Source organism: Mastomys coucha, unplaced genomic scaffold (genome assembly GCF_008632895.1).
Source record: "Mastomys coucha isolate ucsf_1 unplaced genomic scaffold, UCSF_Mcou_1 pScaffold14, whole genome shotgun sequence".
In the NCBI taxonomy this organism is placed as follows: Eukaryota; Metazoa; Chordata; class Mammalia; order Rodentia; family Muridae; genus Mastomys; species Mastomys coucha.
In genome coordinates, this window is record NW_022196896.1 from 66,142,057 (window position 1) to 66,169,447 (window position 27,391).

The 27,391-nt window shown below is 42.2% G+C and overlaps 1 protein-coding gene across 9 annotated transcripts in view; it reads right to left on the bottom strand.

The window, feature by feature from the left end:
- Aff3 (AF4/FMR2 family member 3) overlaps nucleotides 1–27,391 on the bottom strand; it is a 502,697-nt gene that overhangs the window by 127,585 nt on the left and 347,721 nt on the right. For all 9 annotated transcript variants that reach the window (XM_031367274.1, XM_031367273.1, XM_031367272.1 and 6 more), the window contains 2 exons: nucleotides 26,902–26,938; nucleotides 15,184–15,235 (listed from right to left, as the gene is read on the bottom strand). In XM_031367274.1, coding sequence (XP_031223134.1) covers nucleotides 15,184–15,235; nucleotides 26,902–26,938 — 89 coding nt within the window. The remainder of the gene's footprint in view (nucleotides 1–15,183; nucleotides 15,236–26,901; nucleotides 26,939–27,391) is intronic.

Consider the following 27,391-nt stretch of genomic DNA (forward strand, 5'->3'; position numbering starts at 1 on the left):
CAGCCTTCATTCTTTCTTTCTGCCTCTTTCTCTCTCTTTCTCTCTCCACTTATCACTCATTCCTTATTCATCAGAGCTTTGAAGACACTCATCAAGAATCTATGTGATGTCTTCAGGGTGTTAGAATTAGTAAGTGAAACTAATGGGATTTCCCACTAAATTTGAATTTTATGTAAACAACAAATAATATTTTTTTGCATATGTATGCCCTAAATGTTGCACAGAACACACACTGAAAATTATTCCTTGTTTATCTGAAATTCAAATTGAACTGGGTGTCTTGTATTTTATCTGGCATCTCTACTCAGAGGTTGAAGAGAGGCATCCATTTACACCTCCCAGAGGAGAGGAACTTTCAAACCGACCATCCTCCTGAACGCTCCTGACCTCCTCAGCTCTCCTCAGCTTCCTTTTCTTATAACTGTGACCTACACGCTGGAATGAAAGCTCCCCAGGGCAGAGAACCAGCATGGCAGAGGCGGAGTCCAGTGGGGGTGTTAGGCTCTCGCTCAGCACCAGCCAAGGTCAGCATTGCACAAATGTCCTCAGGAGACAACAGACCCCAGTGCAGCTCCCAGCCATGAAGCCTGGGTCTGAACTGACTATTTATTCAAACACTGAACATCAATTTGGAATCTTCTCTGCTCAGCACTTGTTCAGAGGCACTTGGCTTGATCAGTAACAGTGACGATTAGAAACTCTGGTTATTTAGAGACACATCGATATTCATTGTTTTGGGAATATGCTGAAGTCTAGTGGCCAGAACAGATAATCTACAGAGGAGTCCTGAAAAGCATGGTCCCAGAAGTCAAACGAGGTCGAATCCTGGCTCAATCAGAAACCTCTCCTGCATGGATGCCTTTTCTGAGAAGGCCTCCACCCCAAGAGCCTAGAAATGACCTGGGCAAAGTGCTCAAAAGAAATCAGTAATCCTGGGGCATGGGGCTCAGACTGCCCAACTCACACTAAAAAAGGAGGTGAGGGGCACACAACAGGGAAAACTCCCCATTTTCGAAGATGGCTTATAAATCGAAATTTTGTCTTGTGGCCAAGTGAGATTTTTCCTCAAATCTATAAATACTTTCTGTCTATATTTTCTATATGTGCTGGTTTGAAAAAATATTTTGAGAGCATATAGCTTCTGAAATTTTTATCATATCGGTCTGAGAAGCAAAGGTTTATGGTTATTATTTTTACTCAATTATTGCCTATGTTTCTTGTTTTGCTTCTATTATTCTATTTATTCCTGGAGATTCAAAACAAACACACACATTAAAAGAGAACACCCCAATACTCCTTCTATCTTATATGCCTTAAATATAAGTAATCTAATAGATGCAATCAGTCTTTTAATTTTTCAGTCAAAAAAATCTCCAAGTGAGTTGACTTAGTGGCTCGGCTTCCTTTTGAAATTATTCCTTTTCTGCTGCTATAACGAAATACCCAAGCTGGGAAACCTTCCGAAGCTAAGAGGTTTGCTTGGGGCCAAGTCCTAGAGGGCTCTGGTGTGGGTGAGTTTTGGTGAGGACCTGGAGGCAGAGGGCGGTGACTAAGGATCAGTCACATCACAAAACTAAAAGCCAGAGAGGTTCAGGCATCAAGCTCAGGGTTCGCAGTGCCCCAGAAACCAGCAACTCCAACTGAACCTCTACCAGGCTCCACCTCTTATGTTAAATGTCTCTTAGCTCACTTCTGCATCACCACACCAGACATCCAGCTTTACAAAACACATCTAAACCACTGAACATGCCTTGAGACCACTTCAGGTGTCAATTCCTGTTTGTATTTTTAATGTAATCCAGTGTCCGTGGACAAAGTACGTTGACATTGACATTTAGAACCCTGGCCTGAGGGCTAGGGATGGCTCTGTGGATAAAAACACAGGCTGCTTTTCCAGAGGTTGGGTTCCCAGCACACATACTGTAGCTTACAACTGCATGTTACTCCAGCTCAGGAGATCTGGCGCCTTCTTCTGGCCTTTTTGGGCACTGCATGCACATAGTACGGAGACATACACACAGTCAAACATGCATACAGACAAAACAAAACAAAATCCAACAACACTGGCCTATCTGTTGCAGGTGTACATGTGCTAGCTGGGCCTCTACTTCTTCTATAAAATGGAAGTGTTATGTCTACTCTGAATTGCTGTGAAGATTCTGAGCTACCTCACCCCAAGGACAACTCGCTGCTTCAGTTCAGACATTTTTAAATAACACAACTGGTGTGCACCGTGGCGTCCACTTAGCATAAGTATGCCAACCTGTGGTCACTAAATACTCACTTTTATTGTCCAAATGCTTGAAATTCCATACAGTCCTTATTTTTAAATATGCTACGTGTTGAAAAAGAAAACAACCTAAAAAGGTGAGCTTAGGTAGGCATGTGTGTAAAATTTCGGTCATCTGCCTTAACCATGTATTTTTGTTCTGTGGATACTTCAGCCATGTCAGACTAGAGGTGGAAGGGGGTAATTCTCTATGGCAGAACCTTAGCTTCAATGGCCAACAGACATTCTCTGTGAGATCCTGTAGGCATGGCTTCACTGTGGTGCCCTGTGCCAGCAGCAGAGGCCCTCTGAGGTGAGCAGGTGGGCTGAGACTGGGAACTCACTTGCTGGTAGGAGAATTCCAGACTTCTACTTGACTCTGCCCACACTGTGCAGGCTCCCCGAAGGGCAGGCACTAGGGCACCTGGGGCCCAGCTCTCCCTGTATCCTCACAGGCCCTCCAGAGGCCACTCACTCTCTTGTCAGTAGGTGGGAGATGAAGGCTGGAAGAGCTTTTTAGGGAACTATCAGCCCTTTGTTTAGAAATGGCATTTCTTCCTTGAGGACTGCTCTTCTCTTCAGAGGTCCCCTGTGCCAGGCCACAGACCTAAAGCAGTGCCTGTCAGCAGCTCTGGAGCTGGGCAACCAGCCAGACTCCTGGTGCTGCTGCTGCCAACTGTGAAGCCTCAGGGAGCCAGCTCACTGCCTAGTGATACAGTGTCATAATACACCTCATCAGACTATCCCGTGGACTGAACGAAACAATGTATCCAGTTGAGCGCCTGGGAGCCAGCTCACTGCCTAATGATACAGTGTCGTAATACACCTCAGCAGACTATCCTGTGGACTGAACGAAACAATGTATCCAGTTGAGTGCCTGGCACAGAACAGGTGCTTAAGATGGGGAAATATCTCCGGTGCCAGGTGTACAGAGAGGGTACCGGTGATAAGGGGCAAGGGTGGAATCAGTTTGTAAACACTTCAGCTGTGCATTTCAGAGGTTCCCATCTTAGACTGTGTGGAAGAGAGAACAAATTCAGCTCACAGTGATACACTGTGAGAGAAAGTGCAGAAAATGCACAGTGAATGTGTTCTAATCATTGCTGAGTTCTTCTACCAATTTATTTACTTGTATGGAGACTTTGGCACTGTGTAAATACAATGTTTTGAATGTTGGGGGAGGCTCCTACAAACAAGCACTGGAGAGGAAGCTGTGGGGAAGGCAAGGCCGTGCCAGGAGAAAACAAAACCAATTCATTAATGTCAGGCGATATTTACTGTTGTTAACAGTCAGTGAATGTGGTGACAAGAAACATATTCCTTCTACAGCCAAGCGCTTCCTCTAAGAAAAGGGGGAAAAGAAGTTAGCATCTGCTAAGGTCATTGAGAACACAGAGCAACTGAAGTTTGCCAGGACAGGCTCTGTGGACTGATAGGGCTCATGCCTTCTTCTAGAATGGTGGTTCTCAACCTGTGGGTTGCAGTCCCATTTGTGGTCAAATGACCCTTTCACAGGGGACCCTTAAGATCATCAGAAAACACAGATATTTATATTACAAGTCTCAACAGTAGCAAAATTACAGTTATGGAGTAGCAATAAAAATGATTTTGGGGTTGAGGTTCACCACAACATGAAGAACTGTATTAAAGGGTCACAGCAGTAGGAAGGTGGAGAACCACTGCTCTAGAGACTGCCCACTGTAAGCACAAACCCATCACTAGCTGTGTATGTGGTCTTTTTAGGGGTCACTAGAAACTTCCTCCTACCACACAGGGCCCTAGGAGCTCCACCACAAGCCTGTGACTAGGTCCTACAGTCTTCTGGGTTTCAGTTCTTTAACTAAAAATTATGTGGGTCCCATGAAGATACTTCTGAGTTCCCTGGGGAGGGCTTTAGGGCTGTTCAAAGGCCAGTCCTGTTCCAGGTGGGTAGCACAGACTGAGGACTCAGGAGATGGCCCAGTGGATAAAGTACTTGTGCAAGTATGAGAGAGGAAGTGTTGATCCCTAGAACTCAGGCCGACCTGGATGCAGGAGCAGACATCTGTAATCTCAGCACACCTAGTATGAGACAGGAGGTAGGTTCAGGAGAATCCCTGGAAGTCTTCTAAGGAAACAAAGCCTTTACAGACTGGCCAGCCTTGCATACTGCAGAGGCAAACAACAATGGGGAAGGTGAGGCTCAACACTAGAAGCTGTTCTCTGATATGTGCACCATGACATTTGTACGTCATCCCTGACTCCAAGATTAAAAAAACCAAAAATTGCAATTTGAAGCTTGGAAAGTCATGCAATGAAATGCTATTCAGGCTTGGGTAGGAAGGAAGTTCTGTCACGTGATATAACAGGGATGTCTGATTTTAACCCAAAATACTGTATTTTAACTTGTGTAAAGCACCCAGGATGGGCAAATACAGATCCGAACGTAGGTAGGACGGTTCTGGGACAGGAGCAGTGAGATGTGAAGCTGCACTTTAGCCATTGAGGGTGCTTAGTTCTGGGTTACGAAGAAGGACATGTCAGCAAGCCCTGGACAATGCACCTCATGCCACCAAATTTAAAACAGGTCAGGATAATAAATCTTATGTTGTTGTTCAACGCATTTGTTAAAAAAAAAAAAAAAAAACATATCACAAAATCCAGAAAAGAAACAAACAACCAAAAATCTTGGGTAAGCTAGACAACGTCTGAAAGGACGTGTGTTTGATGGAGTCCAAGAAGAGAAGTACAAGGCCCTAGAGAGTCAAACAAAGGACATGGGAATGGACTCCTCCATTTTGCTAGAGGCTCCTCTACCGGCTCATGGTGGCCTCTGGGAGATCACACCTCATTCCTTCACAGACTTTGGGCTTTTGTAAGATGAGGGGGCCTAGGGGCGCTGAGGGGTCCTTTGCTTATTTTTCATCCTTGGTATTTGAGAGTGGGAGAAAAGGGATCTGGCTAGCCTTTTCTAGCAAGGGCTATTCCTTCAGCTTTCTCAGCTCTCTAGCTAACAGGATCTTGGCGAATCACTTACACAGATACAGAGAAAAGGTCTCCAGAGATAGAAACCTAATAAGACAAAAGATCGGACACGATTCATCATTTTACACATGTATTGCCACAGCCAAAATAAATACCACCATGGTTTCAAGTTTCTCAGAGGAAAAAAAACTTTTTTCCTTTCCTTTCCTTCTGTTCCCTTCCCTTCCCTTCCCTTCCTTCCTTCCTTCCTTTTTTTAGGGGAAACTCTTTCACAATAGACTTTGATCAACTTCCAGACGCTATTAGCTGACCAGTTTGTGTAACCCGATTATTAAATGCATATGTATAAATGGCATGTTTCTTGATATGTTGAACAATCACTTCCTCCCTGCTTAACATTTGTAAGGTAATTCTGCTATGAGCATGGAAAATTTCCATCCCTTTCCATCTCTATGAACAAGCTGCCCCTTACAGCTCAACAGCATGCTGCACTGAAGCATGGCAGCCTCAGCCAGACCAACTCTTCCCTAGTCAGCGATGCCCACACCAGGCCAGATGTTTTTAAGGGAAGTTGTGGAAGCATTGGTCTTCAGCCTCTCTTGGCCATGCATGCTCTCTGAAGTGAGGCAAAGCTTTTGCACATGGTCCTGCCCTGTGGAGGCTCGGGGAAGAGTCTGTTCTGGGTACCATCCATGGACTATACTGACACTGGATCTTTCTTTTCTTAGGCCTGACCTCACTGAAAAACTTTAAAAAAACTTTGTATTAGTTTGTCTTTAATTCCTGTCATGGTTTCTAAGTTCTCTACTTGTTTTAAAGGACAAATTAAGCTTCTAATAAAGGTCTGTACAGTCACAGAGACAGGGCTGTTTTCGAGCTTTTATTCCCTATAAATACTCTTATAATGGCAATAACGATGAATTATTGGGCACCAGCTTGGTAATGGGCATTTTCCATACATTACCTTTGGAAGAAGGAACATTTCATGGGTCGCTGCAATTTAGTCCAGCTTATAATAACTTCTAACTCTTTTACTGTACAATGGAAGCAGCTGGATGGGCCATTCTCCTTCTGCCTCATTTTGGCTATTATTATTTTTTCTTTTTATGAGTTTAACCCTTTTGTTTAATCCCATCACCTTGACTGATGAAGGCCATTTATAATTTTCGTTCTCTCAAGGCACACTTACTCTGACCGATTGAGGGGCATCCACAAATGTAAAGGGGCACTCTCTTGCGCTTTTGTCTTCAAGCCTGAGCCATGGGGCCTTTGACCTGAGAGTACTTTCCTGATGGCTGGCAGGCCTCCAAAAAAGCTCAGCAATCAGCCTAACTGTGGGCTTTGCAGGGTCTTGGAGATCTCCCTCTGGTCATGATTCCTTGGAGGGCGATCTAGTGGTCATCTGGCCTCGTCTTCAGATATTACACTAAGGTCTGTTCTTCCTAGGATAGTCGCCCTCTCTGAAGGAGCACATGTGGTCTTGAGACAGCAGCGATGGACACTGGCTCTGAACTTTGCTCCTCTGATTGAGGTCTGGGCTTCAGGTCCTGTCTTCACCACTTAAAGTATTACAGCAGAAGAAGATAGTGTTGTCAGCCATTTTTATTCGACTCATAAAAATGACGACATAGCTGTGCTACACTGTGGCTTCGTGTTTCCCTTAGGCGAGTATGATCAGAGAAGCAAACCCTTTCATCTGCTTAGTGTCCATTTGCATATCTTCTCTGCTATTTTTGAGGATTTTGCCCACTTTAAACCATTTGTTGTTTATTTATGGACTTTCCCAGAGTTCCTTATATATTTTGGATATGTTATTTGCCAGATTATACACTGCAGAAGTATCCTTCAAACTTTTGGCTTCCCCTTTCCTTCTGATGAAATAGGTTCCTTTTGAAACAGGTAAATTTATTAGGATTTTTCTTTCTGTTGTTTGGTTTTATAATTTCAGAACGTTTATTTTCAGACAATGAAGGTGCTACCCTTTAATTTTCCCTAGAAGTTCTGTCATCTTGGTTTTATACTGAGGCCTATCACCTATCTCTGTAGCTGGATGAAGCAGGAGACTCAGTCCCTCATTAGCTACCTTGGTATTGTTTGGTGAAAGGCTTTCCTTTCCAGCCAGCCTGCATTGTTATGTGTGTAGAAAGGTAACTGTGCCCATGGCTGTCCTGTGGCCACAGCTGTCCCCAGATTCCTGTCTTCTGCCAATGCTGTGTTTACTTTAAGCCAGTGCTACATGGTCTTGTTGCCTTCATGATTTAAGTTTTGGAATTGGGTATTTATATGCGGATGCCCTTGCTCTTCACCAAGACTCTTATGGATATCTATCTAGGTTCTCTGCTTTTGGGTTACTTTCCCCTTAATATTTATGTGTGTTATTTCCTTTTCTTGTCCTATAGGTCTGACTAAGATCTCCAGTAGAATGCTGGACAGGTGTAACAACCACAGACAGTATTGATGATTTTAGGAGGAAAACATTTGGACCACTACTTTTTAAATGTGCTGCTAGAAGCAGGTCTTAATTTTTTATATATCCCCATCATCAGATTAAAGGTTTCCCAATAGTCATAGTTAGCTCATTAAAAAAAAATCACTTATGGGAGTTAACATTTTTATTATGTACTCTTGCTGTACCCAAATCATTCATTTTTTGTTCAATTATCAATACGCTAACATATATATATTAACATACATATATAACAATATATTAACATATATGTACATATGTATATGTATTATATTCATTTTTCAAGACAGGGTTTCTTTGTGTAGCTCTAGCTGTCCTGGAACTCACTCTGAAGATAAGGTTGACCTCAAATTCAGAGATCCGCCTACCTGTCTCTGCTTCCTGAGTGCTAGGATTAAGGGTGTGTGCCACCCCTGCCCAGAATGTTAGTTCATTTTTAATGTTAAAGCAAACATATACTTTTGTAGTAAATCTTACCAAGTCATAATAAATTGTATTCTTTTAAAAAACACCCAATTGGGTATGCTAATACCTTAAGTATTTTGCAAAATGTTTTTAACTGGATTATAATTTTCTTTATAAGATTTACAGCTGGTTATTATGTCAGGGTTACATTGGTCTCAAAAATGAATTTCTTTTTTTTCTTTTATTTACTGAATCTGTGGGATGCTAATACTTCATTGATAGTGTTTTACTGGTGATAAACATTTTTTTCAAAGATTTATTTATTTATTTTATTTGTGTACACTGTAGTTGTCTTCAGACACACCAGAAGAAGGCATCAGATCTTATTACAGATGGCCATGAGCCACCATGTGGTTAATGGGAATTGAACCCAGAACCTCTGGAAGAGCAAGTCAATGCTCTTAACAACTGAGCCATCTCTCCAACCCCAAAATTTTTATTTAGAAATATGACAATTAGTAGTTAAACTACCTGACTCTGGAAGAATTTTCCATTTGTGAATGATTTGATTGTGAATTTAATTATTTAATAATACCAATATGGCATTCAGATTTTTGAGACAATTATGATAATTCTAATTCCTTTTCAAGGAAACTACCTGATCTAAATTGTCAAATTAATTTCCAAGGAGTGGCTCACAATATCTATTGACTGCTAATTAAGGATTCATAGGAGATGTGAAGCTGTTTTCTATCATGTATTATGTTGGCAATTTGTGTTTTCTCTTCTTTTGCTAGAGAAATCTTGCCAATATGTTAATTTTGCTAGTCCTTAAAGAACATTTGTATCAATTATCTTTACTGTTTGGTGATCACTATTATTTTTATTATATATGTTTTACTATTTATCTGAGGTTAGTTTCCTCTTTTTGAAAATTTTACCACTTTTAAGCTATATAATAAGATATATAAGATAATAAATGTATTTCATTATTGCTTCTATCTTCATTTAAAAACACAATTTATTTTTAGCTGCATGTGTATGTCTAGATATGGGTGCATGCACATGAGCACGGGTGCCCACAGAGGCCTGGGGTGCTGGATTCCTCTGGAGTCTGAGTTTCAGGTGGTTTTGAACCACCTTGATGTGGGTGCTAGGAACTGAAACTGGATCGTCTGAAAGAGCAGTATGGGTTCTTAATCATCCCTGTTTTTCTAACGTCTTGACATAGAAACAAGTCACTGGTGTCAGCCTTGGTCTCTCCCCACATAAGAAAGTAAAACTATAAATTCCCATTCTCCTCACCCTTTGAATGAATTGCAGGTATTTCCATCGACTGCCCCTTTCCTTCCTGCTCAGGCACAATTGCATCCTAACTTCACTCGTGAACTGCTCCTTAAGGCAGAGATTATTTAGAAATGCTATTTAACTTCCCGATATTGAGATTTAAATGGTACTTTATCACTCCTGACTTATAAAACAATTACTTTGTGTGATCATGGAGCATGAGCTATGGTGTTTTCACACTCCAAAGCTTCTTGATATTTCACTTCCATGGCTCAAAAAAATCTGGCCAGCCTCGACTGGTGTCTCTGCGCTGCGGGAAAGGCTGCATTTGCACTTCTTGGTGATGCACAGTCTGCACACTGATGGCAGAGTGGCTGCTGAGGTACATACACTCCACAGACACTAATATTTCACTTATTTTTCTACCAGTTACTATAGAAAGATGTGTTAAAAATCTACCTACGATGCTAGTCTAATCAGTTTTTGTCATGACTTTTGAGTCTACCAGTAATACATATTTATCAACATCCTATCTTCCTCCTTAGCTCTAGGAAATGTCCTTTTTTCAATACCTTATAACAATCATGTCCTTTGTCTTAGAGACTATTTGGCAGCAGTATTAAGACATTTGCTCTAGTTTTCTTGCATTTGTTATATAAAGAATTCTTTTTTTTTTTTTTTTGTCTCAAGGCTTCAATTTATTTGTATACTTATACTTTAAGTATGGACTTTATAGACAATATAACTACAATAAAGTCTCGTGACTTTATAGCCAGCATGGTATTTTCCTTGTAAAGTGGAGGTTTTAATGTATTTACATTTAACAGTCACTGTGGCCGATTCACATTTGCTGGCTTCCTATTGGTCACTGTGGCCAATTCACATTTGCTGGCCTCCTATTGGTCACTGTGGCAGATTCACATTTGCTGGCCTCCTATTGGTCACTGTGGCCGATTCACATTTGCTGGCCTCCTATTGGTCACTGTGGCCGATTCACATTTGCTGGCCTCCTATTGGTCACTGTGGCCGATTCACATTTGCTAGCCTCCTATTGGTCACTGTGGCTGGATTCACATTTACTGGCTCCCTATTGGTACTGGGTTTAAATTTACTGGCTCTTTATTGGTCACTGGGGCCCGACTCACATTTCCTGGCTCCCTATTTGTGTCTCCTGTCTTTCATTTCTGTTCCTTCTGCTCTGTCACCATCTCTGTTAATCTAGTTTTTTAAATTTCTGCAGTTACTTTTTGGCTAGTGAAACTCTGCTCAGCACAGCTTCTTGTAATATCCCTGGGCACACACTATGATATTTATTTTACAGTCTCAGTTGAGGTTCCCTCCTCTCCACTGTCTCTAGCTTGTGTCAAGTTATCGTAAAACGAGCCAGCACAGCATTGGATCCCTTGGAGCTGGAGTTATGGGCTGTGAGGTGCCTGCCCTGAGTGCTGGGATCCAAACCCAGGTCTTCTGCAAGAGCAACATGTGCTCTTACCACTAAATGTCTCTCCGGCCTCAAGAATGACTTTACTCTGAAAGTTTGTTCCTGCTGGGCATAGGAAGATCCAAGTTTTACTCAACACCTCTATGTTGGTGAGATTCGAATTCCCAACTCCAGGCAGGAGCCGGAAGCCTCTGCTTCTTGTAGTTTTCTAGTTATGGCTCTTCCTACTGTGCTCACCAGCATCCCCCCCCCCCCATGCAAACTAGGAGCCATTAAAGCATCCGTGGGGTTTAGATATAGGATTGGGGGGTGGGGGGATCTCTTTTTCATGGCTTTATTTCCTTTATGAGATGTCTACGCCTAATTGCCATACACGTTCACAAATGCAGACTTTATCCTCTGACTTCTCAAGCCACTCAGGTGTGGTTTTCGTCCCTGAGTCTTGGCTGCTCCTTGGATGGCCGAGTGCCCCAGGGAAGGGGCCATACAGGGGCTCGCCCAATCCACTTTGCTTCCTTCCTTGACTAAACTGTCTATACTTTGCTTTAGATTGTTAGACTCCAGTCTTGCCCATACTTGGGAGTGTAATCCGTCTACCTTGAGCTTTTCCATCGCTGATGTAACTGAAACTCTTTCACGGGTATTTATGGTTTTGTTTGTGTCTAAATATTAAATGGCTCCTTTCATCTTCTTGAATCCTTGGCTCATCAATCCTGAAGGAAATCTCAGGTATTTTCCCCATTTCTTTGTCCTATCATGCACAGCACATTTACAGCCCAGCATACTTAACAGCGAGGAGGGAAGGCGCTTCCTTAGATTTGTTTATTGAGACAGGATTTGCTGTGTATCTGTGGCTTTCGGCTGTTCTGGAGCGCAGTCTGTAGACCAGGATTGGCCTTGAACCTGCAATGGTCCTCGTGTTTCTGCCTCCTGAGTACTGGGACTGCAGGTGTGTCCCACCATGACTTGGCCAATTGTAGCCCATGGTTTATGTCCGCTCAGCCCCCATGGAACTTATAACTTCCCATCTATCTTTCTCAAACTCACTCCCTTTGCCCCACCCTCCGACAGCTCTACATCTTCTTTCTGTTGAATTCTGATGCCCGAGCATTCACTTTCCAAAGTCTAATCATCACTGCCACTGTCACAAGGGCGATAGAGGACTGAAATGTCCTCTCCCTGACAAGTCCCCTCGATGACCTTCTAACTTTAGTACCACACTGGTTATTTTTATGGAGCTATGACAAAACAGCTCAAAGACACAGTTTAAAGGAGGGAGGTGTTTGTTCTGGTGCACAGTTCACAAGGTTCAGCCCACAGTTTGACCCTTTGAGCTTTTGCAGTGTATCAGGACAGCGGGGACAAGTGGCTGACAAGGTTCTCACCTCACCGTTGGATGGGAAGTAGAGAAAGGGACAGAAGGGACCAAGAACAAGAGATTCTCAGTGATTCCCTTTATGTGAGCTACTAAGTCTCAGAGCTAATATCCCCAAATCTTTCCCGATGGTGTCTGCTGGAGGTGACCAAGGGTTCAAAACCAGAACCTGCAGGGGACATTTTCTTTTCAGACCAGAACTAATATCTCACTCAGAATGTGACCTCGTTTTGAGATAGTAGCCTTAGAGAAGTAAGTAACCATGTTCAAATGAAGCCATCAGGGTGATGTCTAAAGTTGACAAGTTAAGCCTTAACGGACATGGCTGGTGTTCTTACAGAAAGAGACCCAGAGAGAGGTGTATGTAAAAAGGACATGCTGTGAAGGCATACAGAGAGGACGGCCATGTGCTGCCGCGAGTGAAGAAGTTAGGTCAGGAACTCAGGGAGACGTCCCTTACACCTGTCAGAGGGACCTGACCTCCTTCACCCTTTCATTTGGGACTGGTGCTCTCCAAAACTGTGGGAAATACATTTCTGTTGCTTAAGCCAGCTAGTCTGTGATATTTTGTAACAGTAGCCCATAACGGGAATACCTCTCCAAAAATTGTTCAATGTTTTAAAAATTTCCTTCCAATTCATGGCCTGACTTTTGTCTCAAGACTGTACATTCCTAAGGTAGGTTCTAATTTAACTTTTAAACTGGACAACCTTTCTGATCCTCAGATTCCTCATAAGTAATTGTGATGTGGGTAGAGTGTTCCTGCTTATACCTATTACAGTAAAACTCAAATGAAGGGTATAGGTATATATTTGTGTATTGTGTGTGTATGTGCTTGTGTTTATAAGTATAGTAAATATACACATATATGTGAGTAGGTCTACATAATATCACACATGAAAATGTCTACAGTACGCATGTTTAAGGCATGGGAGTCTTAAGCTATCTATCACACTATATAATTCAACACCGGTATGTGTATATAATATCATGGATGAGCGTGTCTACGCTACCCGTGTCTAATGCATGGGGTCTTAAGCTGCCCATCACAGTGTTCCTCTTGCCTGAGTGTAACAGAGGTCAGGAAAGAGTTCCAAGAAACTCCAAGCCCACAGTGCCCTGCTTTTAAGAGAGTCTTGTAAACCCAGCTCTCTGTTTCCTGTAACTTGAGCGGCAACCATGACGCAGGTGACAGAGGAAGGTAGAGGAGGGACCAAGGATTTGATATCATCAGAGGGCTTAAACTTAATGCCTTGCATACCCTACTTAATTTTTATACATTAGAAGAAATAAGGCTCTGGGGGGGGGGCAAAACCCAACATTTTAGGTAGTGGATGTTATAGAAGGAAGGAAGGGGGATCACTAACAGCACGTCAAATTGCATGAGTCAGAGTGGTGTCTGCTGCGTGAGACTTTAAAATATGTAAAGTTAACTACAACATTCTGATGGTTTCCCAACATATTTCTGATGCTCTTTTTATCTGTCTGTGAAACGAGACAGATGAAAATTTGTTAGGCATTTCAAAGACTGCTGCTTTCATAATAATCAATCCCCTTATCAAAGAACGACTGAAACACAACTAACTTACCAACAGCTTACCCTCTAGCTGTATACATTTTTATCTCGTCCAAATGGTATGCAAAATGACTAACTTCTTCAACAATTCTACCCTTTCAGTTCTTTAGAGTGCCTCCAGATGGCATTAAAACTCTTTCCCCATTATATTCTGAAGCACAGTTTAAAATTAGCAACATTTTAATCATTTAGGACTGTCATGTTTACTATTTCTGAGAAAACACAATGACGAAAGCCATTAGAACTTTAAAGGGTAATAACCTACAGAGATGCCTATTATAAACATCCAGCCACTTGGTGTAAGGCAGAGCCACTCTATAGATGGAAAGAGATCTTGGACAAAATAAGAACATGATACTACATGGTCTATGGTGATAGACTATGGCTGTTAATGAAGGGCACTTCAGGTAGTAATGAGAACACTGATCCAGAAACAGAGACAATCACAAAGTCGTTTCTATAATAAAACATGTTCCATTCCCCAAAAGTAATCAAATTAAACATTTTAAAGCAGAAGCCTGTGATGGATCATAATTAAACAGTCATATGTTAGTTTGTGCTTCAGTGGTGTTGAGTACTAGTATATGAGATAATAATGATAATCATAGTAATAATAATTAATAACACTATTATTTAACACTGGGCATGGACTCAGTGGCCTTGAGCTCACCAAGTAGAGCTAGACTGGATGGCTGCTGAGCCCCAGAGATCTATGTAATACTGCCTTCCCAGTGCTGGGATTATAAGAATGTAGCACATGCCCCAGCAAGCATTTATCTGACTGATCATAGTAACCATTAAAAACATACTTATGTTCTTTCAAGTCTGAGGGAAAAAAGATTATAACATACGAATGAGGAATAGGTACCTTCTAAGTGTCTTTTCTCATCTTTAAAAATGCTTTACTTAAAAATATCAATGAACTCTTGGGATCTCTGTGATATTTATAGTTGGGTTTGTCAGATATTTCGGAGGTGGGACTGCAGATGGCAGGCAGGCTTTTTAAGTGACTTGGGCACTTCACAGTATGTGGCATGCAGGACAGAATGTCCCCTAAGCACAAGTGCAAAGTTCTGCAAATCTTATGTCAGTGTTAAAAGTCTCCAGCCAAACTTTAAAGGGCTCATCTCCATTCTCCCCAGCACGCACCCGCTAGTCTAATTATATTTCTACTTTATAAAGAAGAACATTTGCAAGATCTCTTTTCTATGCTAAAGCAGGAAAAACCTCAAAATGCGTCTGTACCCGAAAGCATTTAAAAAGACATTATCATGAAAAAAGAGAACCGTGGGCCTCCTTTCCACTATGATTACCACTATTACAAGATACTTGCACTGTTTCATTTTATAAGGCATATTAAAGAACAGTCATCTCAGAGAGAAACTGGAAAGACACTTACGAAGTGTTCGATGTGCCATTGTCTGGACTCTCTGGCTCCGCATCAGCTTTCTCTTAAAAAGCAAGTGGAGAAAAAAAACACCAACATCAGTCTCACATTTTTTAAGATGTAAGATTATACATACTTCTATGCTCCTATTAACACGCTTTCAAATTGTGCAGCAGGAGGCTTTTAAAACATCTTTTATTGTTTGAGAACCGAATGTGAAAAAAACCGATTTCGCTTTGGCAATACAATTGCCCAGGCACGGGGCCCTGAGTAGGTACCAAGGAGCTATTTGCAAACAAGCAGAGACATGGAGTGCAGACCTTGCCAGAAGATGGATATCTTACAGATGGAATCAGTTTCTCTCCACTACGTTTTGCAGAAAGTTGAGGGAAATAAACTCATTAGCGCTGTACATCCAAGGCACTCTGAACTTTGATCCCTTCTGCTAACACGAGCCAAATGGGGTCAGGCTGAATTAGAACTTAGAGAGAATTTCACAAAACCCTGAAGCCATCGTCATAAGATGTTCAAGAATTCTACCCCCTGGACAACTCTGGCAGCAGATTTTGGGGCTCCCAATAAAAGAAGGATATGATATAAACCAGAAATCCCTTCTGACCATCAGAGAGGCAAGTGAACAGAACATTTCTATGTGAAGTGGCTATTGCAGACTTAGTTTTAGGAGTTGGAAGCAGTCCAGATTCTTTTCACAACAGGCATAAGGTAATACTTAACCCTGGACCAACTGGTGGTTTGAAATATGCACGCTCGCTTTGTAAGGAGCTCCTCTGGCTTTCTGGCAATGCAAGGGAAGGGCTGCTCATGCTATGGTGCTATGACAGAGGGCTGGCTCTACAGTGCCAACCCAACAGGAAGGGTTGAGGTGCAGGAGATAAGCCAGTGGCAGCAGCTAACCTTCTTTGCATTCATGGCAGGCCTGACACTTCCCAGCATCCTTTGCTTCTGCTTAGCCCCTTTTGCAATGGACTGTGATATCACTTGTCCTCTATCAGCACTGGCTTGTGGTCATATCACTTTGGGAATGACCTCCTGGAATACACAATGAACTTATCCCGAAGAAGAATCTGTCCAAACTAAGCTCAAAAGCCTACTCTGTATTTTCTTGCAGGAGATTAAACAATTTTGAGGAAGGAAAGACAGTTACATACCCATAGCTCATATTTAACTGTGGTGTGTGCCTGTCTTGTGCCAGAACACTCAGGAGAGGCAGCCACTCAGCCAAATCCCATTCATTAAGGGGAAGGAAAAAAAAAAAAGCCCCAATACCTACGTCAATACCAACCTGACTAGCTGGTGCCCAACCCAGGTGAAACATGTTCAGATAAAAGCAAACACAACAGACTGTGGCTTGCTCTAACATACTGAGTTTTACATTAAATTGGATCTTCTGGGTGGAACTGTGGTATGCTTACTTAGGAGACATGTAGGGTCTGGTCAAAGGGCCTGCACGCTGGAAAATAACCTAATTTAGCCCTTTCCAGGATCATATTCCCAGAACAAGCACCATTTCTGCCACAATCCCCAAATAAAACCGTAGCACCTGTGTTACGTAAGACGAAACTAAAGGAAGGTTTAATTCTTATATACACTGACTCTCCTCCTTCCCCCAAGTTTGGAGAAATGGGTTACTTTTCCCAGGGAACAGCTGTCAACAGTTACACTAAGGCACTATTACAATGGAGGATATCAGACAGGCTCAGCAGTACTAGACAGTAAACGTTTCCAACAGTTCCTGTCAGAAAACAAGGAATCATTATAAGATAAAGAAAGATCTCATTTGGGCATCTCCATGAATGTTTTACCTTGACCAATAATCCTGCCAAGGAGCCAGGCTGAGAGGACCCAGGTTGGATTGCACATGGGGTCCCAGGGCTGGAGGTGTTGTGGGCTGGCTTCAGCATGGCACAAAGCCGCAGCTCATTATCTCTGCTCTTAGCAGCATTTATGTTGTGGCAACAGGGCAAACAGAAGAGGTTTGGACGAATAGGAGGGATAACATGGGGCCAAATGGGACATGCACAGGAGAAGACTGATAGTGGGTGCTCTCAGCAACCTATGTGCCGAAGAGACTGGCACTTTCTGGGGAGAAGCAAGACTGGGATTGAGACAGGAAATGCAGTTTCCTTTTTTTTTCTTTTTCTTGTATTTTGGTGGGGGGGAACCTCAAGCAAATTAACCCCCCCAACATCTATGAGAATTTAGGTGATGTAATTTCTTAAGCCAAGTTGAAATATTCAGGGTATGAGCTACTGAGAATTGTTACTGCTTCACCAGGCATCCAGGGAAAGCGAGAAATCAGAAAGTCTCGGGACCAAGAGTATGCAGGTGTCTGCTTGTGCCCCACAGAGAGGATTCCTGGGAGTCACCTCACATTAGCTCTTGGATGCCAGGTCTCTTTGTGGGGGAGGGGAAATCTGCATTGCTTCTAAGCAGTAAGACTGAAGAGGTACAGGGTGGTCATTTTGCACACGGGAATAGAATTCTCAAGAGGGAAGGGGGAAGGAACCACCGAAAGCATCATAGAGCTATCTGTGAAAAGGCAGCAGGATAGAGGCAAGTGCATGGGAAGATATTAATCTATATGACTTACATCTATTTATCATCTGTGTGTGTCTGTGTGAGTGTGTATGTGTGTGTGAGTGTGTGTGTTTGTGTCTGTGTGTGTCTGTTTGTGTGTGTGTCTATGTGTGAGTGTGTGAGTGTGTGTGTTAGTGCGTGCGTGTGTCTGTGTGTGTGTGAGTGTGAGTGTGTATGTGTCTGTGTGAGTGTGTGTGTGAGTGTGAGTGTGTGTGTCTGTGTGTGTCTATGTGTGAGTGTGTGTGTGTGAGTATGTGTGTTTGTGTGTGTGTCTGTGTGTGAGTGTGTGTGTTTGTGTGTCTGTGTGTGTGTCTCTGTGTGTGTCTGTGCGTGTGTTTGTGCGTGTGTGTGTGTGTGAGTGTGTGTGTGTTTGTGTGTATGTGTGTCTGTATGTCTGTGTGTCTGTGTGTGAGTGTGTGTGTTTGTGTGTATGGTGTGTATGTGTGTCTGTGTGTATGTCTGTGTGTGAGTGTGTGTGCGTCTGTGTGTTTTGTGTGTGTATCTGTGTGTGTGAGTGTGTGTGTGTCTGTGTGAGTGTGTGTGTATGTGTGTGTCTGTGTGAGTGTGTGTGTGTATGTGTGTGTCTGTGTGTGTGTCTATGTGCGAGTGTGTGAGTGTGAGTGTCTGTGTGTGGGTGTGGGTGTATGTGTGTCTGTGTGTGAGTGTGTGTGTTTGTGTGTCTGTGTGTGTGTGTGTGTGTGTGTACACTCCATGAGGGTGGGGCATGCACACCATAGCAGGTATGTCTGAGGACAATCTCTGGGAGTTGGTTTTCGCCTACCATCTGGGTTGTATGGTAGATCTCAGGCATTGAGTACATGTCACCAGGCTTGGTAAGAGTCACTTTTATTCACTGAGTTGTCCATTCATCTGTCTGTCTGTCTGTCTGTCTATCTATCTATCATCTACTTATCAATCACCTATCAATCATCCATCTATCATCTATCAATCATCTATCTGCCTACTTACCTATTATCTATAGATAATTTCTTTATGTATCTATTATCTATAATCTCTATGTATCTATCTATTATTTATAATTTCTATGTATCTATTATCTATAGATAATCTCTATTATCTAGATTACCTATATCTATAATCTCTCTATTAACTATAGATTATCTAAATCTATTGATAATATCTATTATATAGATTATCTATACTTATAGATAATCTCTCTATTATCTAGACTATAAATATAATCTATTATCTATAGATTTTCTAGTATCTATAGATTATCTCTATCTATAGATAATCTCTATGTATGTGACTATTATCTATAGATTATCATCTCTCCATCCTTTCTATGTTTCTTCCTTCCTTCCTTCTCCACTGATCCAGCCATCCACCATATATGTATGTGTATGATACACGTTTTCAGTTTCACATATGTCTCCTGATGCTCAGTCACTAACATGGAAGTAGAAGACCTTTGGGCTGAGTGCAGCTCAGAGCTTTTAAGGTCCAATCACTTTAGAGATGGATAGAGTTGAGCACAAAACAGATCGATCACCCGGCAGGTCATTTAAAAGATTATAAAGCTTCCTTTCTAAGTGATCACACGTCCTGAGGGCTCCGGTGTGCCCAGTGGAGGTAAAGATTGAAAAAAAAAAGAATCTGACTCACATTCCTTTAAAGACACAGAGTGTCCTGCTGCGTGTCATGGGAACCATCTTCCTAACAAGGGAGAGTTTGGAAAGGGAATCAGATCAACCCGTGGGGTCCATGGCTTTCTCTGCCCAGTTATTGCTCTGGTTTGATGCTTTGTCTTTCTGTTTTGAACATGAAGTTGGGTGGATAGGGAGGAAGGGAAGATCTGAGAGGCCTGGGGGCGGGAGGATGAAAATGCTCAAAACACACTGTATGAAAAGTTTAAAAATAATGAAAAAGCACAATATAAAGCAAATACTGGTGGGTGAGTGGGGTCTAGTGAGACTGTGAGAAGCCATGCCTTGGTTTTGAATTTTTAACGGCAATGCTATAGAAATTACTAAAATACTAGAAAAGGTCCCCACCCCCACCGCCCGGATAGACATGCAGCAGGCTGGGCTTCCTCTCAGAGGAAAACTCGGCTGTCCTATGACTTTTTTCACAGTTGCACCACAGGCTATTCATGTGCATGGCCAAAGTGAATTCGATCAAAAAGCAGTAACTTCACCGGCTTCTGTTTTTAACTGTTACCCTGTAATTGTTACTCTAAACAATGTCTCTACTTTAGATAACATCTATTCTCATTAATGTAATAAGCTCTCCCTCCATAATTTTCACTAATTCAGTTTTTATTTTTAGTATTTCTTATATGTAGGTATGACTGTAAGTATATTTAACTTTTAATTTCTCACATTGAAAGTGAAGTCAAAGATTTATTTGCTCTGAAGAAAAGACAGCATAATCTTCTATTTCTTGACTAATCTGCTTCTTTTAAGAATAATTCTGTATTATTATTTAATGTGTGTGGATGTTTTGCCTGCTTGCACATCTGTGCATCAAAGGAGTGAGGTGCCTCTAGAGAAAAGTGCATCATCTCTCTTGGAAGTGGATAAGGACAGTTGTTAGCTGCTGTGTGGGTGCTGGGAACCAAGTAAGCACTCTTAAGGCTGAGCTTTCCCCGCAGCTCCTCAGCTTCTGTCTTCATACAATGCACGTTGAGGAGGCTCACTCATGGCTCCTTTCCTCCCTTTCTCTCTCAACTCTAAGCAGCTAGATCTTCCCTTTTACACTGTTAAAATTTAAAATAGTCATATTCTGTTCAATCATAATCATTAACAAACCACCATTGTTAATATGAATTAAGCAATTATTGGATTTGCTCATAGGTCAATTAGAGAAATTACAAACCAATCATGAGCACTTAGAGTCTAATATGAGTATTAGATAATAACAAACAGTGCAGTGAGGGCTGACCCATGCAGAAGGAGGGCAATGCTCTCGCATTTATGCCAAATGCTTGTCACTCTTACATCCCATTGCTCCATGGGTCAGTTCTTCTCAAGTAAAGGCCAGGCCAATCTTCCTAAAAGATTGCTAAATAGTATGTGAATTTAATGCACATAAAATGCATAAAATGTTTTGGGAAAAAAGTTTTTAAAAATTAAAATGAACTATGGAAACCCCTTCCAGGTGGGAAATAAACAGTAACAAATGGTCTAGTCCCTCCCGAGCGCCTCCAGTGCATTCCATCCTCTCCCCTGCCCTGCTGCCCAGTAGCTAGAAAGAGGATTCCAGTTCAACCTTCCCGTTCCTTTCTGGATAGACAAACCACCAGTATCACCTTCCCCAGTCACTGTGGTTTCTCACTTTATATGAATGGAACTGTACTGCAGTATGGTCCTCTGAGACTTGCTGTTGACACTCAAGAGCAGGCTTTTCACCATCAGCCGCCAGGATGTGCACAGCCCCCTGCTACGGAGCTATCCCGTGAGCTTCTGACCAGACTGCTTAGGATGGGCATTTAGACTTTATCTTTGTGAATGATATGTTGGAAAATACTTATGGACACCATTCCAGGAACATTAGGAGCTTTGGCGGGAGAGCTTTTTTGCCCTGGACTGGTAAATCCAAATTTACAGTCCTTCGAATACCGAAGTGTGGAATGAGAGCTCACCCTGATGCCTGCATGTCTCTGAGAACTAAAGAGATGCAGACTTTGTACCGACTCTTCTGTGTCATTTCTTAATACTCACTGTATATTCAGTGCAGTGATTCACTGTCCCAATACCAGTGGTGAATTTTTAAACACCAATTATAAGTCTAAAATAATAAGATAAAACATCCCAGGGTAAGCCTTTTACTTCTGTATGTTTGACTGAACTGTGTTTCTACCTTTCAAGAAATGATATTGGCCAATAGTTTCCTTTGATGTTCTCATATTTACTGAGGATACAGACAAGAAACCTCATTACCTTCTCCTAAAAGCACACAGTTTTACTGGCCTCTTAAAAATACTTGAGGTAGGGGCTGGAGAGATGGCTCAGTGGTTAAGAGCATTGACTGCTCTTCTGAAGGTCCTGAGTTCAAATCCCAGCAACCACATGGTGGCTCACAACCATCCGTAATAAGATCTGATGCTCTTTTCTGGGGTGTCTGAAGACAGCTACAGTGTACTTACATATAATAAATAAATAAATCTTAAAAAAAAAAAAGCTGGGCACTGGTGGCGCACGCCTTTAATCCCAGCACTTGGGAGGCAGAGACAGGCAGATTTCTGAATTCAAGGCCAGCCTGGTCTACAGAGTGAGTTCCAGGATAGCCAGGGCTACACAGAGAAACCCTGTCTTGAAAAAAAAAATACTTGAGGTAATTTTTATACACAGTGCAGAGCTAATTTCATTGTTTCTCATTCCAAGTATTTGGCACTAGACACCTGCTTCTCCACACTGACCTACAGTACGAGCTTCAGTGGGACTCAAGTTTCCATGGACTCATGGTCCGCCACCCACCCTCCCTTGCTACTTTCCTTACGAAGCTTTGTTTTCAATACAGATACGGCATGGTTCAAACTTCATTCTTCATGTCAAGACTTACCATGCTCATCTTTCACTCTATAAATTCGAGTCCCAGCTTGCCAACTTCCATACATATGGAGAACTTCGGTTGGCACTGTATTGAATCTACAGTTCAATGTGTAAAGAATGCTAACCTGTGTCTTCTACTGCTGGTACCTGACATTATGTCGTCTATAACATTTCTCAATAGTTTCTTAAAACATCTCTTTAAAAAAAGATTTATTTATTTATTTTATGTGTATGAGTACACTGTAGCTGTACAGATGGCCGTGAGCCATCATGTGGCTGCTGGGAATTGAACTCAGGACCTCTGCTTGCTCCAGCCCTGCTCACTCGGGCCTGCTCACTCCGGCTCCGGGTCCCACTCCGGTGTAATACACTGTAGCTGTCTTCAGATGCACCAGAAGAGGGCGTCAGATCTCATCATGGATAGTTGTTAGCCACCATGTGGTTGCTGGCATCTGAATTCAGGACCCTTGAAAGAGCAGTCAGTGCTCTTACTTGCTGAGCCATCTCGCCAGCCCTTGTTAAAACTTCTTAATTAATTCTAATAATTCATCTGTGGGGTTTTCAGTGTTCTATCAATATATCAATAATCACATCACTCCGGGAAACAAGTTCGGGGATTTCCACCCTAGGGAACACATTTCCCTTTTCTTAGTTTGCAGCTGTGATGAAGGATTCTATCCCACTGGGTGCATTTGAATCGGCTCTTTTGTGGAAGCTTTAGAGGGTGAGAGAGACGCTCCAACAGAATCGGATGGAGACTCTTCCTTCCAGCCTTGGCTACCTGTTCCTGGGAATGAGTTGGTCTTCCATTCACAACTTAATCGACATTTTCCCCTGAATTACATATATTGAATTTTATCAAGTATTTTCTCAGTGTCTTAGATTAAACATATTTTCTTTTCATAATTACCACGGTGAATTACATTAGTATTTGAACAGAATCTGACTTTGAGGTACTAGGACAGATAGCACTTCTTAATTCTTACACTTTGAAATGTATTTTATACTTTGCTAGATTTAATTAGCAAACACAGTCTTAGGATGCTTGTGTACTAGGATCATTAAGAAATTGGTTTACAAGTTTTCTTTCTTGTACGGGTCTTGTAAGGTTTTGATAGCACGGTTATGCTGGCCCTAGCCAGTGCGGAATGGCTGCCCTTCCTACCAGGATCTCCAAAAGTGGGCACCAGCTTTACCATGTGCAAAATGATTTTACTTTTAAAAATGACTGAGCCATTTTTTTAAATAAATGGTTGTAGGCAGGACTGCTCAGGCTAGGTGTGTAAAATTTTGATACAAAATGTCTAATTTCTAAAATTAGACAATTATAAACATATACTACTATAATGTTAATTTCATGTAGTTTTGCCTTTGGTTACATAGGATTTTGAAATAAAATATTTAACTTAAATATCTGTGACTGCCCACACCAGGGAGCCAGGGGTGTGCTGAATCTCCTGGATCGGGAATTCCACGGGGTTGTGAGCTGGAATGGATCTCTGGTCCTCTGCAAGAGTGCTATCCAGCCTTAATTGTGAAGCCATCTCTCCACCCACCTAGATTTTCAATTGATTTAATAAGTTTCCTCAGCTAACTGCAGCTATATGTCCACTGTTTGCTGATTTCCATGGCTATGCTTGTGAGATCAGCTTGGGTGTTTCTTTCTTATCAACAAAATTTATTAAAGGATTCTTAAACCTCTCCCTCCTCCAAGTCTGGCAGGAAAGTGCACATGTGGGCTTCTTTCCATCTACCTTGTCATGTACCTTTGGGTTAGCATTCCATGTGGATAATTCTCAGCTGCCATGTCCTTCACCATTGTCCCTCCCCCCACCCTGTTTTGGGAATTCCAGTTAGATGTGTGGTAGACTTCCCTGCCTTATCTATGGGCTTTTAAATTCCATGGTCGGTCTGCTTTTGGCTGTCCTAAGATGCATTCTTCATAATTTCTTACGTTCAGTATACGTTCATATATGCCTGCATGACAGAAGAGGGCCTCAGATCCCATTACAGATGGGAGCCATCATGTGGTTGCTGGGAATTAAACTCAGAACCTTTGGAAGAGCAGCCAGTGCTCTTAACCACTGAGCCATCTCTCTAGCCCCAAGTTCAGAGTTTTGATTCATTTAGTATTTTTTCTCAACAATTTCCAGTCTGATATTAAATCTGCCCAAGGAAAATTTAATTTCTATTTTTTTTAATTTATAGAAATGTGTCTTAACATTTCTTCTTTTGCTCCTTAGCTACCTTCCATCTCTTCTTCTATTTCTGTAAGATTGCTCACATTATGGCCTTTATAATTCTAATGTCAGAATTCTGTTTTCACTCAATCTGTGTACAGTCTCTGTTTTCCTTTTTTACACAGAGTGTTTTTTAAATTGTGTACTGCTAATTTTTTTGGGTGAGTGGGTAGGTGGGATGCTGTTTAGTTTGAGGTTTATTTTTTTGACCTTTTTTCTGGTGTTCCCTGTCAACTAGACCTTGGTGCTAAATTTCTGCATTTTTGTTTTTCTTAGCCTTCTTTGATCTTTCCCATCTGTGCATTAGAAAAAAACAATGAGTGGTTCCATTGTATATGCCAAATGTGGAGATGTAACCACTACTTATTGGTTTTATTGATCATATCTTTAACTCTCACGATCACTTATTCAGCAACCATTTGTTTTTACAGTGAGCTGCTTGCTCTTCTTCTGAACGTGTCACTCACAGGCCTTCCTGCAGACTCTTGCACTTGCACCTCTGATTTCCTTTGCCTTGAATGACACAGATCTCCGAGGCCGTGGCTCCTCTCAGAGCTCTCTGCTGTTTACTCTTTTGAGCAACAGAGTGATCAACTCTAGGGAGGTGTCCATTTCTGCATCAGAACACTGATGGAGCTTTCTAGAACACCCGTGCCTTGGGAAAGAAGGGCTGATGTACAAGACAGAGTTGTTGCCTAGAACTTCACAAGAGAAGAGGGACCTGCAGGTGAGCCAAGAGCCCAACACCCCTTCTTGTTCCTTAAGAAAAGTGGGGATACTTCACTTTGGGTGTGCAGAATTTTTGGTTAATCATCTTGCAGAGAAAAGCTGCCCCTCTTTCCCATCACCGGATTAATCCCACTTCTCGGATCTGGCATTATCTTAGAGTCTACTCTGTTTCTCTCTAGGAGAGCTAGCCAACATCTTGAAAGCAAATATTACTGTGGTCTGGGTTTTCTGAGCTTTTCGAAAGGAAAATGAAATGGGAGGTTTATGTGTGACTAGCTCGGACGGGGAACTTAGGATGACATGTGTGGAATAGGCCAGGTGTCCATGATGACCATCCATGTCTGTTCTGCTGCGTTTCCATGGAGACCTAGAGCCCTCTTAGGGGCTCCCAAGGGCTCTTTTCCCATTCCAACCTGTACTCTCTGTTGATTCTTTTTCTGGGATAGCTTTAATTTGGTTGCTAAGGCTGTGTGTCAGTAGGGACCCATCTTTCTGTTCACAAGGTGTCACTCTTTCCTGTACCCAGGGTGGCTGCTGATTTAGTCCCGTTTCTATAGCATCTTGGCCATTGAGAAAGGATTCCAAAGGGGAGGGGAGGAAGTACTTAAGATCAATTCGCTGCCATCTGAACAGGCATACTCCCAACTTATAAAACACAGGTCTATACCATGTGCTTTCAAATGTGAATATACAGTGGCATATTTAACATCTTAGTATTATAAAACGTAAGCTTCTTAAACATTGAGTAACTTGTCACAGAAGAAGTCTTACTAGTCCCCACAGGTTCCTGTGTCCCAGAAAGCCCTGCAGAGGGTAGGATATGATACCATGTGCCACCAATGTTCCCCCAACCTGTGCATGAATTGTACGGTGCTTCCCAGTACAATGTGCGGACATCTTTTCTCTCTAGCTCTCCCGCCTCACAGATGTCCAGGGGATGAGCCTTAGTTCCGCAGCCACACTCAGCAGTGCCAAGTGATTTTATCTTCCTACAGAGCGTTGTAAGAAGCAAAGGCTGTTCCCAGCTCACTGACTGCCCACTCCGTCCTTATGAGTTTGCTTTTAGGACACAAACAGGGCAGCTTATGCATTTTTAATGCCCTAGACAACATTAATACCAATCTGTAAGGGCCAAGGAAGGGAATTAAAACTCCCCTTCATAGAGTGCTCCCTCTCTTCTTTGATGGCAGAGCTCTCATGCTTCATTAGCCACTGGTTCAATAAGGAGACTACTTCCTGTCCAGTCTAGTCTGCCTGTTTCTGAAGAAGACACAGTATCTTTAGCAAGTGTGCACTTCCTTCATAGAGTCTGAGGTCATGTATTGAGAAGCCTTCTGATCGGATTTCTTTGCCTATTCATTTTCTTCTAACTCAGACGTCTTGTTACCTGCCTTTTGATTTGTTTCTCTCGTGTATACCAAGGACCAGCAGAGCACAATACTCTTTCTTCTAGGATCTCTTTGAAATGCACTATTCTATGTTTTTGGCCACCTCTCCCCAAAACATCCACACTCATGGCCATCTTTAGGCCATGCTACCGGAACATCCACTCTCCTTCTCCACGCAGTCTGAAACCTACTGCTCACGTTCCCTTCCCCCAACTCAGAAAGCAATAGAGAGAGATCAAAAAGGGACAGAGGCATTCTTACTTGGATTACTGTGTCCAGAAGATACAAGTTGCGAGTCCTGAAAAGACAAGAAATATCAATGAGTCCTAAAGCCGAATACACGATTAGATCTATTACTGATGTATTACTACTCATGACGCAGAGCCAAGTCCCCACGTGTATCTTCAGCTACTCTCATGAGAAACATTTACATGAATGTGCTCGTCAACGTTCTGGGAATGTTTCATCAAGGTGATAATTCACATAATACAAAACAAACATTCAGAAACAATAAGAGCTCAGGGGCGTGGAGTGTGGTTACGGCATCCTACAACCACCACCTCTACCCAGGCGCAATGCATTTCCATCATGAAAACATAAAACCTCTGTTTAAGCAGCTTCTCCCAAGCCCCTCTCGACTGTCCCCTAAGCCCTCAGTAGCCACCAATGTCCATCTCTCTTCTCAGACCTTTTTATTCTGCATATCTCATGTACAGAGTTTGTGAGCTTTTGAGCCTGGCTTCTTCAGTTA